The following is a 16178-nucleotide window of genomic DNA, read 5'->3' as shown; positions in this document are numbered from 1 at the left end:
TCACTTCCAGGGCTGGCATGTTTCTGCCCTTTGTGCTTCTAGCACTGCCAGCCACCCCTGGTTCCTGTGTGTGCTCCTGAGCTCTCTGTTTCAGTGTGGTTAGTGCACTCTCCAGAGCTCCGGTTTTCAATCAGTTCGCGCGTGTGCTCCCGAGCTCCCGGTTTCAGTCTAGTTCGAGTGTGCACTCTGGAGCTCCGAATTTCAGTCTGGTCACGCACGTGTTCCTAGGCTCATGGTCTCAGTCTGCTCTCTTGCGGGTGCCCATCCATAAGTCCAGCCGCTCTCCAGTGCAGGTGGCTACTGCTTCCCGGCGCCCCAGCACGGTGGCTCCCTCCCCCTTCCGTTTATTTTGTGCGTGGATTCACGGCTCCCTGTCTCATACCTCAATACTCAGTGCTGGAGATGTTCATTTGTAGAGATCCAGATGTATCTTCCTGCATCTCAGGCTAATTCCACGGGTTTTTAGGATGGTCTGGTACATATCCAACTAGACTCAGGGGACCAGCTGAAAAAGTGGACACCTACTCCTCCCACAAACTGAGTTTTAGACTAAATTTTAGGATTAATTTTCAAATTTATCTATATTTAGTATGGACAGGCATATAGGTAACAGTGTAAAGGGCTATGAGATAGCCTGATAGCAAAAGATTAGAAAAAACACAAAGAAGAGAGAAATTACATGTAGTTGGAAAGCATAGCAATTTGAAGGTTTTTAATTTGGAGACAGGCTACTTCATACCTCTCAGCAGCTTTCAGAAGGCAATGCGGCATTACAACACAGCTGAGGAGCTGGTTTGTGTACTTATGACCTCCAAACAATTAAGAATAAATTATTTTTAAAATCATTTACTTAAAATTGAGAAAAAAGTGTAATATATGCTGTAAATATTTATTTTTTAATTGGTAATGTAAATCTCAACTCTGCGTTTTGGATTCTCAAAGGGAAAGCTTCAGTTATCTGAAAAATTCATATAAATATAACACATTATTCCCTGACGACGGTGGTATTTTTTATGTGTGGTATGTTTCCAAAGACTAAAACATTAAAAGAGAAGGAGACAATATAACCTGATTTGCAAAAGATTTTACTTCTCTTTTCAAAGCCTCTGGATTCTGGTTCAGTTAGTCCAATCAATTTGCTGTGGTTTGAGCATATTCCATCACCAGGGTTTATCCAGTATGCTGACTAATTTGGAACTGATTGTTTTGAAAGGAGACTTGGGAACACACTGACTAGATGTGTAATTTGAAGTTGCCAAAGACACCCCCCAGCCCCACTCTAGTAAAGAGACAAAAATAGCTGTCCCTTAGCCCTACCTAAAATGGCTATGTGGCCTAGGTTCGGGATGTGATTGTAATTTGTCATGAGAAGAGAAGGTGAGATCTCGAATGAGGTAATTTCTCAAGAGGCCAGCCATCGGTGGAGAACCTAGGGTTGGCTTAGTGCACCAGAGTGGCTCAGGGAAGAATGAGAACCCTGGAGAAAGACATTCAGAATAAGCCAGGGTCCCTGCAAGACTACTACAGGTACCCTTCAACAAAGTTGGCCTCATCCACAATCTTACCTATTATACCTTGCCTAGATCTATTCATGGTAAAGATCCCAAGAAAGCATTGCAGGAAGGGACCTTAGGGACTGAGTAGATAGAATGGGGAAGAGGCTGAGAGACACTGCAGGCTGCACTCTGAGTGAGAATTAAACAAATGGCCTAGTGTGGATGGAGTAAGGGGAGGTTACATGAGACAGACATAAAAAAAAAAAAGTCCCAAACCACTGTGGTCATTCAGAAATGTTTGCAACTTTTTACAAGGGCAGTGGTATTACTCCTAATTTCCTAGCCAAATATTTATTAACTTAACCAAGGACTGAGTACATCAGGCTGCCTCACATCAGTGCAGCATCTCACCTGCCCTGCAGCTCTAAACTGTGAGGTAGTGTAAAAAAAAAAAGCAAAACAAAACAAAACAAAACAAAACCTCTTCCACACTCTAAATAGCTATGCTACAGAGGAAAGTTGGAATGTGTTCTGGGAGTGGGTGTGTTTATTTGAGTTCAGTGTGTGCAGAAAAGGCAAGCCTCCACAGCCATTTACACATTTTCCTCCTCAACGATGGGTACACAGACAGCTGAGCTCCTGGACTAAGTCTCTGAATGGTAATGTACATTTATAAAGATTATTTTCTTAACTATTTTGAGGCATTTTATAAATAATATGCATGTGTCTGCTGAGCATATATATATATATATATATATATATATATATATATATTTAGTCAACTTTTGCTTATTTTCTCCTGAGGCTGATCTTGTGTGGTTACTTCTGTGGTACAATTTCTGAGGTGTCAGAAAGAGTTTCTACCTCAGCCACCCAAAAATATCTCTTGGGTTGACCCACCACAGAGCCTAAAATCTCCACATTGCTCAAACATTTGATTTAGTCATTGAAAGCAGCTGTTAAAATCCCAATGTTACATTGGGATATTAAGCAAGCAGACATAAGAAATTAAAGACTATGTAAAAGAGAAAAGAATATGGAGAAATTGCTTCTAATGTTAAGTTTCAAAAGAAGAAAGCAAAATTACATACACAGTCTGGATCAGATGTTGTTCTTAAAATGTTGTGGGCTCAGAACGAGCATATAAGATTCAGCTCATGAATATGAGCCTATAGTAAAAGAAACCCAGCATTGTTAGGCAGGTTTTGTTCTAATTTATTTTAAATGAGTGCTTTCCACACTTTCTGGTCCTCAGATCCCACTCTTTTTACAGTGTATCTCATATATCCCTTGCTGAGCTCCAGAGGCTCCCAATGACCTGGTAATCAACCTTGGTGGGACCCAAATCCCTACCTCCTGGAAAATTCACAGAGCCTGACATCTTTTAGAAAGGGGCTTTTTCTAAATGGAGCTTTTAGAAAAATCACCCAATCTTTCTTGGTAGCAAACTGCCAAACCAAGCCCATTTCCTCAAAAGATGGTAGAGATCTCAGCAGCCTCCCATATTGCTCTGAAATTGGAGAATAAAATTTTGCAGGCCCAAGTGAAGTGGCTGATGGAAGAAAATGTTGCCCCACAGGCTCAGATCCCAGAGCTCCAGATGCCCCAAGCAGCCAAGGAGGCTGAACCACTCCAGAAGCCCTCAGAGTCCCAGGAAACCCAGAAACCCCTAGAAAACCTGGATCTCCCAGAAGCCAGGGAGTGCCAAGAATTCCCAGAAGTTGGGGTTCCCCACAATCTCAGAGATCTCCAGGAGCTCCCAGGCTGGAAGCCCCCTGCAGCCCAGGAGAACCAGGAAACACCAATGGTCCAAGATACCAGAAGCCCTTGGAACCCCTAGCAGCCCCAGAGTCCCTGGAGCTTCCAGTGATCCATGAGCCACCAGTGCCTTCACTGGTCTGTGAGCTCTCAGCAGCCCGAAAATCCCAAAATCTTCCAGAGGTCAAGGAACTCCAGAAGCCCCTCTTGGCATAGGAGGCCTACAGGCTCTCAGAAGTTAAGAGGGCCCAGGAGCCCCCAGATACCCAGCATGTCCCAGTGCCCCAGAAGCCTCAGAATTCAGAGCACCAGGATCTTCCAAGTGCCCAGGAGACCCAGGAGGCAATAAAACACCAGGAGACCCCAACACACCTGGAGCCCTTTAAGCTTCCAACTCTCCAGGAGTCTCTGGAAACTGGAATGCCCCACCAGCCTCCAGATCCTTTAGATGCCCAGGAGTTCCTAGAGTCCTCAGCACCACAGGAGTCCCTGGAGGGCCTAAGAGCTGCTTTGACATCAGCAGCTTCAGAGTTCCCACAGTCCCCCAGTGGGTTAGAAGGTGAAGCTTTCTCCATAGAATACTGTTTAGCCTTCAGCAGAGATGCCCAGAAGCTTTCTGAGTTCGGGTTCAGTTGAATAGTTACATGAGAGTCAGAGGACACCTGTATCCCACCGAAACAGCTATGGTGAGCTTTGTTGGCAACTGGTTCTCAGGTGAGGCAGGAATGTGTTTTTAGCCCTTACTAGATATCCAAGGTGCCCTGTTGGAGCAATATGAAAGTTTCATAGAAGTGCTCCAGGATACTCTTGACAGTCCAGAACATGGAAGATGCCAGTCACTGCATCTGTCAGCTTTGCCAATGGGAGGATCCTGTCCACCAGTATGTGACCCACTTCCATCTCTGCTCAAGAGCTAAACTGGAATGAAAGCATTCTCTGCATCCAATTTCAGGAAGGGCTTGCCAGTTCTGTCCCAGATGATCGGTCTCACACAAGCGCAGCAGCAACCAACCTATCTGATCTGATCACTCAGTACCTAGAAGAGAAGCTAAGTGGTAAGCTTGATCCAAATCCACAAGAAGCAAGCCCTTCTGAGGAGAGAGCAGGGCCTGAGAGTTCACTAGCTGAAAACCAGCCTGTGAAAGCCACAAGCAATAGCCCACATCTCAGTGAAGCTGAACAAGCTCACTGCTGTGAAGGCCACTTGTGCCTCTACTGTGGTCATCCTGGTCATTTTGACAGAGGTTGCTCTGTCAAGCCTCACTGTGCACAGTAGGTGGGAAACATCAAGGCCCAGCAGTAAGGGGGAACCCAGGCAGGCCAATTTACAAATATGGGTCCCCCTCATTTCCATATCCATGTCTCATACCCTATGTCTTATTGTTGAATTCTGACTGGGAAGACAGCAGTTCTTTGAGCAAGCAATGGTGGATCCAGGATCCTACAGAAACAGCATTGACCATTCTGCAGTTCTTCGAGAGAATCTGCCCATCCACAATAATATCTTTTCTCTGATGCTTGAAATGGTAGATGGTCATCCACTGATTAATGGACCCATAACCAAGGAAACACCACCTGTGGAAGTTAAAATTGGAAACCACGTTGAAGAGCTCCAGGTTGACATTATTCACGTGCCATGCTACCCTCTGATTCTTGGAATTCACTGGCTTGAAACACACAATCCAAACATTGAGTGGTGTACCTGCACTATGTCCTTTCCATCCCATTATTGTCACTACAGTTGCTTCAGGCACAAGTGGAATAGAAGATGTCATGATGAAATAATTGCTGAATAGATCTTGTGTCCTAGTGACTGAGCTTAACAACCTGTTTTCTGTTACCTTAGCTGTCATCAGCGTTTGGTGCTCTCAGACTCTTCCACTGATAGGGCATCTGGCCTCCCAACTCTTGGTTTCAGCTCAGGTCATGATCTCAGAATCCTGAGATAGAGCTCATGTTGGGCTCTTGGCTCAGTGAGAGTCTGCTTAAGGTCCTCTCTCCCTCTGTTCCTCCCCCTTCCCTGTGCTCGTTCTTTCTCTCTCTCAAATAAATATAAATATATAGATAGATGATAGATAGATAGATGATAGATAGATGATAGATAATAGATGATGATGATAGATAGATAGATGATAGATGATAGACAGATAAAAGATAAATAGTAGATAGATGACAGATATTTAAAAAAAAAAAATCTTCCACTGAACCTCTGGAAAGGAACTAAGGGTACTTGCACAATGACCGTGCCTCTCAGATCACGCAATGATCTCAGATCAGGCAATGAATCTAATGACTGAGTTGTTTTTTATCAACAACTCTGCATGCCCCCACCTTGAACCCTGAGTGAATGTGGGACTGTTTTAATTACAATATATACTAACAAAATGCATGAGAATAGATATTAAGAACTAACATTGAAAAAGTGTAGTTGAGGGGCGCCTGGGTGGCTCAGTCAGTTGTGCATCTACCTGAGGCACAAGTCACGATCTCAGAGTCCTGGGATTGAGCCCTACATTGGGTTCCTGCTCAGTGGGGAGCCTGCTTCTCCCTCTTCCTCTGCCCCTCCCCCTGCTAGTATGTGTGCTCTCTCTCTCTCTCTCTCCCTCTCTCTCTATCAAATCAATAAAATCTTAGAAAAAGTGTTGTCAGACTGACTTGACTTTTTTTTATCAAGATTTTCTTTATCACAACAATTACAACATTTTCTCAATAAAGAAAAAAATTTACAAGTGATATTTTTCAAAAACCAGTAAACATTGGCAATTTCTACTGGTGTTTGAATTACTTCATGGCATAGTTGAGGGAATAGGAAATGGACAAGTAAATTGGGAGAGAGGAGATTGGAAAAGGCTTAAAGTTTGGGTGAGATCCTGAATATTCCAGGGGTAGTCAGGTCAGTGGTTGATGGGGTTGGTGGAAATGGAAAGAGTAGGGGATGCTTGTGGTGGAGGGAAATTGTGTAAGGTATGGAGGGATTAGTGGGGAGGGTAGAGGGAAGGTTGAGAAGACTGTTTGGGGACAATTGGGAGGAAAGTTTGGAAAGGGTTCAGGTGAGGGCTAACGGGTGCTAATGGCAGGGAAGAGAGGAGGATAAATTCCAACAAAAATAGAAGGAGCAGCAACAGAAATATTGAGCAATTTTAAAAGGAAACTTTTTGGACTTTGTAAGTTAACCAAATAAAAGCATTGAAGAAAGTAATGAGACCCCTCAGTGTCCCAACTTTCCCAGTAATGTGACAAGGTCTTATTCCCTGTACCAGGGACACTTGTCCTAAGGCTCATGCCTGTTAATCTGTTCTTGCTGGTGCATAGGGATGGGGTAACAGGAATCAACTTTCAACACATGCAGATCATTAGAAGCCAATTTTACCTCTCCCACATACAAAGGTTGCCCCACCCTACTAACCATGCTGCTTGCATGACACACAGAGAGCCAGGCCAATGAAAGGAACTTATGTCCTTATGGACCTGAGAGGGGGTAGTGTCCTGACTTAAATCACACACATACACATTCCCACAAACTACAGGGTGGGGGGATCAAGGGGTGGGATCCCCAGGTAAAATATAAAATATCATCAAAGTAGATTCTAATGTTTTCCTCTGTGTTTTCAACACTCCTTTTGGAGTCTGAAGCCACGTGAAGGGGATTCTGCCTCTTAGACAAATAATCAAATATATAATCATAACCCTAGGAGATAGATGAGGAACCTACCATTCATTGATCACCTAATATGTTCCAGCTATAATATCAGGCTGTTATACACATTCACTTACGTCTCAGAACAACCCAGTGTAGTAGGTATGTTTGCTCCTATTTTATCTATGAGCAAATAGAGGCCCAGGGAGGTCAGCTCACTTGCCCAAAGTCACAGCATTAGTAAGTGATGGAGAACTGTTTGGTCTTCAGAGCCTGTGTCCTTTTTCCTACAGCATGCAAGTTTCCCTAACACAGTGGTAAGGGCCAAATGAGATTGTGGTGACAGAGAGCTAGATGAGATAACCCTGAAAAGGGGAGAGGATCTATGGAGCATACGAACTAGGAAGATCAGTACACATATTGCATGGTGCACTGGGTATTATAAACAACTAATGAATCATCGAACTTTACATCAAAAACCAGGGACGTACTGTATGGTGACTAACACAATATTATAAAAAATATTTTAAAAAATATTTAAAAAAAGAAAAGGGGAGAGGGGACTCAGAATAAAAATTGCAGGGACCATTTGGGTAGTAGTTGTGTTTCCCCAGTTCCCTTGATCTTACTCTCAACCCGTCTCCACCCCATTAACCCTCAAACTTTCTATTTCATCTGTTGGAAAAATTCCTTTTGTTAAACTGATTGCACAGCCCCCTTTCACACAGCTAACCCAAATAATAAAATGTGTGACAGTAACAAATACATACTAAATTGAAACATTGTATGAGATGATGAAAGTAACAGTAATAACTACCATTTAATAAGCACCTGGGTTTTGCCAGACATTGGACAAAGTAATTCCAGTATTATTAGCCCCTTTATACAAATCAAAGAAGTGAAACCCGCTGAGGTGAGGTCACTTGCCAAAGGTCACACTGCTAGGAATTGGTAGATGCTAAAAACAAACCCTAATCTGTCTCATTTCAGAGCTGGAATTCTAGCCAATACACCACACTGCTTCTCAGGCTGAATAAACTTTACTCTTTAGTAACCGCTTTAACAATATTTACTCACTAGACATGAGTTATATTACTTTAGAAAAAATATATTAATTTGTTAGTGCATTTATTTATTCATTCATTTAACAAGCATTTACTGAATGTCTTCAATGTTTCAGGCAAAGCATGGAGGAAGAGGAAGAGAGGTACAAAGATGTCTAATGTATGACTCATGGTTCTTGCTCTGACCACAGTTAACAGGGGAAGCTGTTGTGCAACAGAGCACTCCTGGTATACAGAGGAAAGCACTAAGTTTGCTGTGAACTAAAAAAGTGTGGTTGGAACTGGGTCTTGAAGGAACCTCATTGGAAACAAAAGGGAGGGCATGGTTTTCTAGACTGAATAAAGTGCACACGAAAAAGCAAGTTGGATGGAAAAATAATGGCGAAAAGATAGTTCTGTTTCACTGGAGAGTAGTGATGTGTGTACATGTGTGTAGGGTGACTGGTGGGTGTTGGTGGGGAGATGAAACTTGACAGGGAAATTGGAAATTTCAGGTTAAAGACCTATCTATCTGGGTAAAGTGTATAAAATTTATCCCGTGGCCAACTTGTATTGGAATCTTTGTTTTTCTCCTGTGTTAGATTGGGTGTGCTTTTTTTCTCTCTTGCTGCAAAGTAATGCACACTCATTGTAACAAAGTCATATATATCAGAAGTTTATAACATAAAAGCAATATGCCCCTTGTCTTACAAATTAGTTTTTTTAAGTAGGAAAGAAATATGATTCATTTATATGGTAGAAATTTGATAGCAATGTAGAAAATAACAGAGAAAATGATAAAGTACCCCTATTATTTTTTACCTCCTTAAATTTTATGAAGATAGTCTCAAATCATCAAAAGCAAAGAATTAAAAGTAAATTAAGCCCAATTTTCCTCAAATATTTATTTTGAGTTCCTAGTATAAGCAAGACATTGGAGTATGCACACATATACACAGGATGTTCCAACCATCAAAAATTTTACAATCTGATAATGGATAAGAGCTCACAAATTACAAGAAACTGCCTTTCCATTTGGACTTTTCTAGTTTCAGATTTTAAAGATTCTAACTGGAGAGGATTTTCTGAAATTATATATTCTGCAATACTGGCACAGATACAAAGACAACAGTTCCCTCTTTAGCTAACTTTTTAAAGTTTAAACTTTAATAAGAAAAGTAATCTCTATAATAAATTTTGATATCTAGCATATTACTAGATATCAAATATTAAATGAAAAGAGTAATATAGGGGTTAGAAAATTAAGGGTGAGAATATTAGGATAAACTCCTCAGTTTGTGGCTTACTGGCTGTATGACCTATTTCATTTATGAAATGAGAATAATAATACTTGCTTTACCTACCCAATGAAGGTAAGGAAAGCATCAGATGAAAAAGCTCATGCTAAGTAAACACCATGAAAGTTTAAAATGGTATTTAAATAAAAAGTATTAAAATAACTTATGTTTGTAATAATGACCCCAAGGGCCTCCATGGTACTAAAATGTCTGTTTCAGGCTTCCAGTTATGGAATGAATAAGTCATGAGAATAAAAGGTACAGCATAGGAAATATAGTCAATGGTAATGTAATAGCATTGTATGGTGACAGATGGTAGCTATGCTTGTGGTGATCATAGCAGAAGGTATAGAGAAGTTGAATCACTATATTGTACACCTGAAACTAATGTAACATTGTGTGTCAACCAAACTCAAATGAAAAAATTTAAATAAAGTAAAACAATCAACAGAACAATAATTTTAATAAATATGACAAAATTTTAATATTTAAATTATATACAGTACATAGCATTGTTAAGACAAACATTAAGACCTACCTCAATAAATGGATGTGCAAAAGAACATTTATAGAAAAGAAAATGCCATTAGCAAATAAACATCATAAGAAGCATTCAGCTCATAGTAATAAACACATATTTAATAATGAAAAATAAATAAAATGCCTATTTACTTATTTATTAAGATTTTTATTTATTTATTTGACAGAGACAGACAGCAGGCGAGAGAGAACACAAGCAGGGGAAGTGGGAGAGGAAGCAGCAGGCTTCCAACAGAGGAGCCTGATGTGGGGCTCGATCCCAGAACACCAGGATCACACCCTGAGCTGAAGGCAGGCGCTTAACGACTGTGTCACACAAGCGCCCCTAAAATGCCTATTTAAATTCATTTCAATTTCACAGACATCTAGTAAGTATTTGTCTGCCACTACTCTATATTGTCAATCAAAGGAAGATTCAATTAAGTTTGATATAATTATTGTTTTAAGTAGATTTTCGGTATTATTATAATCAAATTATTTGAATATAGAAATAACAACTTTGGTATATATATATATATATATATATATATATATATATCAGCACTTTATTTATCAAAATAGTATATTATTTAAAATGCTACTTCTTTCCTGAGGTATATCACCTAAATAAGAACTTTAATTGGTCTGAGCCTATTTCTTCATCTATTTAGCCCAGGCTGGAGAAAACAATTCCACAAATTAATCTTCATGTCCCCACCAAAAGAAAATTAAAAAGTGAAACTCTTAAGACTGTCATGTTTTCCATTTTGAATTTATTTATATGATTTCTACATAAAAACAATTGAAAGTTAAAATGTCAGATGGTACTGGCCTCTAAGTCATAATGTCTACTGGAAACAACTGCCATCATCGTTTAATACGACTAACAGGATCCTCACTTTGGTTATTATTCCACCTCAAAATAATTCAAATATGTGAGAAAGTTTGGTGAAGAGTTTTAGTTTGGAGAATGTGTGACATATTCCGACCAGGTTGGTGGGGGGGGTGGGGAGGAACAAGTGCTAGCAGTAGTCAAATGTGCCTGATTTACCTCAAATGGGAGAACCATTATGTATTCTGATACAGATGAAAATGTGATATGGCACAGAAACACAAAATAGTCATATGTGCACAGGACATCTGGCAACCTAAAATTTGCATGAGAAAGAGAAAGCATGAAATTTTACAGCCACTGTTGTAAATTCGGAACAGAATGTCTGAAACCCTATACCTGATCTCACTGCTTTTCTTTGCCTTTCACATTGCTTTTTCCTGTCAGTTATACCACAAATACCACATAAAAAGCAACAAATGAACCAGCTGTATAGACGGTGAAGCTCTTCTAATTATTAGAAGAAAAGGCAGCTGAACTCCAATATTATTAAAGGCAGTCCCAAAAGGGTAAATACCAAAGGGAATTTCCATATTTCAACTTCTATGTTTGTAACACTGACTTTTGTTGTAAAATTGGACGTGTGCCTGAAGTAATGGGAGAGACACCAATTAGGGACTAGTCAAAATAAAATCACACTTAAGAATTAACAATATTCAATGGAAAATATTGATATGTTCCAATACTTCAATTTTTTTTACCAATAAGTTTTTATTTATTCATTGTATTTTCCCAGGGTAAAGAGAGAAAGGTGAGGGTCAGCATGTGTGTTAAAAAAAAAAAAAAAGCAAGTGAGAAAGGAAGTACCCAGCACAACAAAATCTCCATCAAACAAACAGTCCCCAGGGATGGAGTCACTAAAGCCCAAGGGGGATCAGTCTCCTGCAGTTCAGAAATGAGAGGAAGGAATGAGGGAAAGAACAGATAGATACAAACTTTCATACCTTCTCCCTTTCCCAATAAATTTCAAGAATTCACACAAAACTTTGGTTTCTAGCAGTAAACAACGGGTTACATTCGTCTTTCTGCTATTACATAGTCTTGTGGCCACTTTGATACAAGTTTCTTGCACCCACATAAAAGTTCTTGGGTGACTTGGATATTCATCTTCCCTTTCTTGGTCTCTTGGCCCTAGTTTCTACATGGAAAGCCATCCTCATTGCTTCTGCTTCTCTCTACCCCAAGATTAGAGAGTAACTTAGGCTTGATTCACCCAAATACAAGTGTATCAGTTTGAATCACATCAAGGAATGATCTTGAAAAGGAGATTGGGAACAAAGGATGGAGTGTTCTCAGCTTCTTAAGGATTTTTGAACAAATCACTCAAGAGTCATGGAGACACCCCACAAATTAAATATGTATGTGTGTGGGCTTTCATTGGGAGGGGGGGTTGGAAAAGGGGATAAGGTAGGAGTCAAGTTTTTAGGACAGAAGATCTGGCCCAAAATAGGAAATAGGGGAACGGGAAAACAAAAGAAAGGATGGTTCAATCCACACGTGAAGAGGGGTCACCAAGCTGTGTTCCAGAATCTTTTCCTTGTGCAGAACCTTTCAACAATGGAATGGATTCCCTAATTTCTCTTTCTTCAGTCTCATTGTTCATGTATAGAAATACAACTGATTTCTGAGCATTGATATTTCATCCCGCCATATGACTGAATTACTCTATAAGTTCTAGTGGTTTGGAGGTGGATTCCTTTGGGTTTTCCATATAGAGTATCATGACATCGGTGAAGAGGACAGTTTGACTTCTTCTTTGACAATTTGGATACCATTTATCCCTTTTTGTGGTCTGATTGCTGTTGCAAGGACTTCTAGAAATATGTTGAATAATAATGGCAAAAGTGGTCATCCTTGTCATGTTCCTGATCTTAGGGAAAAGCTTCTAGCTTTTCCCCATTGAGAATGATATTTGCTGTAGGCTTTTCATAGATGGTTTATATGAAATTGAGGAATGTACCCTCTATCCCTACACTCTGAAGGGTTTTAATCAGGAAAGAATGCTTTTTCTGCATCAATTGAGAGGATTATACGGTTCTTGACTCTTTTCTTGTTGATAAGATCTATCACACTGATCAATTTGTGAATGTTGAACCACCCTTGCATCCCAGGGATGAATCCCACTAGGTCATGATGGATAATCCTTTTAACGTACTGTTGGATCCTATTAGCTAGGATCATGTTGAGAATTTTGGCATCCATATTCATTGGGGATATCGGTCTGTAATTCTCCTTTTTGAGGGGGTCTTTGCCTGGTTTGGGGATCAAGGTAATACTGGCCTCATAGAATGAGTTTGGAAGTTTTCTTTCTGTTTCTCTTTTTTGAAACAGCTTCAGGAGAATAGGTATTATTTCTTCTTTGAATGTTTGGTAGGATTCCCCAGGGAATCCACCAGGCCCTGGAGTCTTGTCGTCAGGAGGTTTTTGATCACTGCTTCAATCTCTTCATAACTAATTGGTCTGTTTAAAAAATCAATTTCTTCCAGTTTCAGTCTTGGCAGTTTATAGGTTTCCAGGAACTCATGCATTTCTTCCAAATTGTTTAATTTATTGGCATAAAGCTGTTGATAAAATTTTCAAATGATCCTTCCTATACCATTTACAATAGCACCAAAAATCATACGTTATCTCAGAATTAACTTAATCAGAGATGTAAAGGGTCTATATTCTAGAAACTACAAATGACTCTTGAAAGACATTGAAGAAGACACAAAAAGATGGAAAAATATTCCATGCTCATGGATAAGAAGAAAAAACGTAGTTAAAATGTCTATGTTACCCAGAGCAATCAACACTTTCAATGCTATCCCGATCAAAATCCCAATGACATTTTTCAAAGAACTACAACAAACAGCCCTTAAATTTGTGTGGAACCAGAAAAGGCCCAGAATCTCCAAGGAATTGTTGAAAAGGAAAAACAAAGCTGGGGGCATCACAATGCCCGGATTTCGAGCTGTACTACAAAGCTGTGATCACAAAGACAGCATGGTACTGGCACAAAAACAGACACATCGACCAATGGAACAGAATAGAGAACCCAGAAATGGACCCTCGGCTCTTTGGGCAACTAATCTTTGATAAAGCAGGAAAAAACATCCGGTGGAAAAAAGACAGTCTCTTCAATAAATGGTGCTGGGAAAATTGGACAGCTACATGCAAAAGAATGAAACTTGACCACTCTCTCACACCATACACAAAAATAAACTCCAAATGGATGAAAGACCTCAATGTGAGACAGGAATCCATCAAAATTCTAGAGGAGAACATAGGCAACAACTTCTATGACATCGGCCAGAGCAACCTTTTTCACGACACATCTCCAAAGGCAAGAGAAATAAAAGATAAAATGAACTTATGGGACTTTATCAGGATAAAAAGCTTCTGCACAGCCATGGAAGCAGTCAAAAAAACTAAGAGGCAGCCCACAGAATGGGAGTATATATTTGCAAAGACACTACAGATGAAGGACTGTGGTATCCAATATCTACAAAGAACTTCTCAAACTCAATACACGAGAAACAAATAATCAAATCAAAAAATGGGCAGAAGATATGAACAGACACTTTTCCAATGAAGACATACAAATGGCTAACAGACACATGAAAAAATGTTCAAAATCATTAGCCATCAGGGAAATTCAAATCAAAACCACACTGAGATACCACCTTACGCCAGTTAGAATGGCAAAGATAGACAAGGCAAGAAACAACAATTGTTGGAGAGGATGTGGAGAAAGGGGATCCCTCCTACATTGTTGGTGGGAATGCAAGTTGGTACAGCCACTCTGGAAAANTGTTAGTACAGCCACTCTGGAAAACAGTGTGGAGGTCCCTTAAAAATTTAAAAACTGAGCTACCCTATGATCCAGCCACTGCACTACTGGGTGTTTACCCCAAAGATACAGATGTAGTGAAGAGAAGGGCCATATGCACCCCAATGTTCATACCAGCATTGTCCACAATAGCTAAATCATGGAAGGAGCCGAGATGCCCTTCAACAGATGATTGGATTAAGAAGCTGTGGTCCATATATACAATGGAATATTACTCAGCTATCAGAAAGAACGAATTCTCAACATTTGCTGCAACATGGACGGCACTGGAGGAGATAATGCTAAGTGAAATAAGTCAAGCAGAGAAAGACAATTATCATATGATTTCTCTCATCTATGGAACATAAGAACTAGGATGATCGGTAGGGGAAGAAAGGGATAAAGAAAAGGGGGGTAATCAGAAGGGGGAATGAAACATGAGAGACTATGGACTATGAGAAACAAACTGAAGACTTCAGAGGGGAGGGGGTGGGGGAATGGGATAGACTGGTGATGGGTAGTAAGGAGGGCACGTATTCAGCTATCCGAAAGAACGAATTCTCAACATTTGCTGCAACATGGACGGCACTGGAGGAGACAATGTTAAGTGAAATAAGTCAAGCAGAGAAAGACATTTATCATATGATTTCTCTCATCTATGGAACATAAGAACTAGGATGATCGGTAGGGGAAGAAAGGGATAAAGAAAAGGGGGGTAATCAGAAGGGAGAATGAAACATGAGAGACTATGGACTATGAGAAACAAACTGAAGACTTCAGTAGGGAGGGGGGTGGGGGAATGGGATAGACTGGTGATGGGTAGTAAGGAGGGCATGTATTGCATGGTGCACTGGGTGTTATACGCAACTAATGAAGCATCGAACTTTACATTGGAATCCGGGGATGTACTGTATGGTGACTAACATAATATAATAAAAAAATCATTAAAAAAAAAGATGTGGTTCATATATATTACTCAGCCATCAGAAAGAACAATTACACAACATTTGTAGCAACATGGACGGGACTGGAGGAGATTATGCTACGTGAAATAAGTCAAGCAGAGAAACAGAATTATCATATGGTTTTACTCATTTATGGAACATAAGAAATAGCAGAAGGGAAGAATGTAGGGTGGGTAAACAGAAGGGGGAATGAATCATGAAAGACTGTGGTCTCTGGGAAACAAACTGAGGGCTTCAGAGGGGAGGGGGTGGGGGACTGGGATAGGCCGGTGATGGGTATTAAGGAAGGCACATATTTTATGGTGCACTGGGTGTTATACGCAACTAATGAATCATTGAACTTTACATCAGAAACCAGGGATGTACTGAATGGTGACTAACATAATAAAAAATTATTATAAAAAATAAAGTCTATTTTTTCTGATGCAAGTTTTGCTACCCTGGTTTTCTTTTGACAACCATTTGCATGATATATTTTTCTCCATCCCCTCACTTTCAGTCTGTAGGTGTCGTACATTCAAAGTAATTATTCATAAGTATGCATTTATTGCCATTTTGTTACGTGTCTGTGGTTGTTTTTGTAGTTATCCTCTGCTTCTTTCTTCTCTTTTTCTTTTTCATGGTTTGTGATATACTTGGATTCCTTTTTCTTTTTTTGTACATCTATTACTGGTTTTTGATTTGTGGTTAACGTTAGGTTTGTTTTCCACATCTTCTACACATAGCAGACTATATTATGTTGATGTTTGCTTAAATTTG

The 16178-nt window shown here is 39.9% G+C and overlaps 1 protein-coding gene across 1 annotated transcript; it reads left to right on the top strand.

Moving 5' to 3' along the window:
• Positions 1-2973: 2973 nt before the first annotated feature.
• RTL3 (retrotransposon Gag like 3) lies at positions 2974-4557 on the top strand. The gene is given in 5 exon segments (XM_002927679.3): positions 2974-3303; positions 3471-3876; positions 3879-4071; positions 4073-4156; positions 4158-4557. Coding segments are annotated over 5 exon segments (1413 nt in total).
• Positions 4558-16178: the final 11621 nt, after the last annotated feature.

This window comes from Ailuropoda melanoleuca, chromosome X (assembly GCF_002007445.2).
Source record: "Ailuropoda melanoleuca isolate Jingjing chromosome X, ASM200744v2, whole genome shotgun sequence".
In the NCBI taxonomy this organism is placed as follows: domain Eukaryota; kingdom Metazoa; phylum Chordata; class Mammalia; order Carnivora; family Ursidae; genus Ailuropoda; species Ailuropoda melanoleuca.
This window is presented reverse-complemented; position numbering and strand designations above follow the sequence as displayed.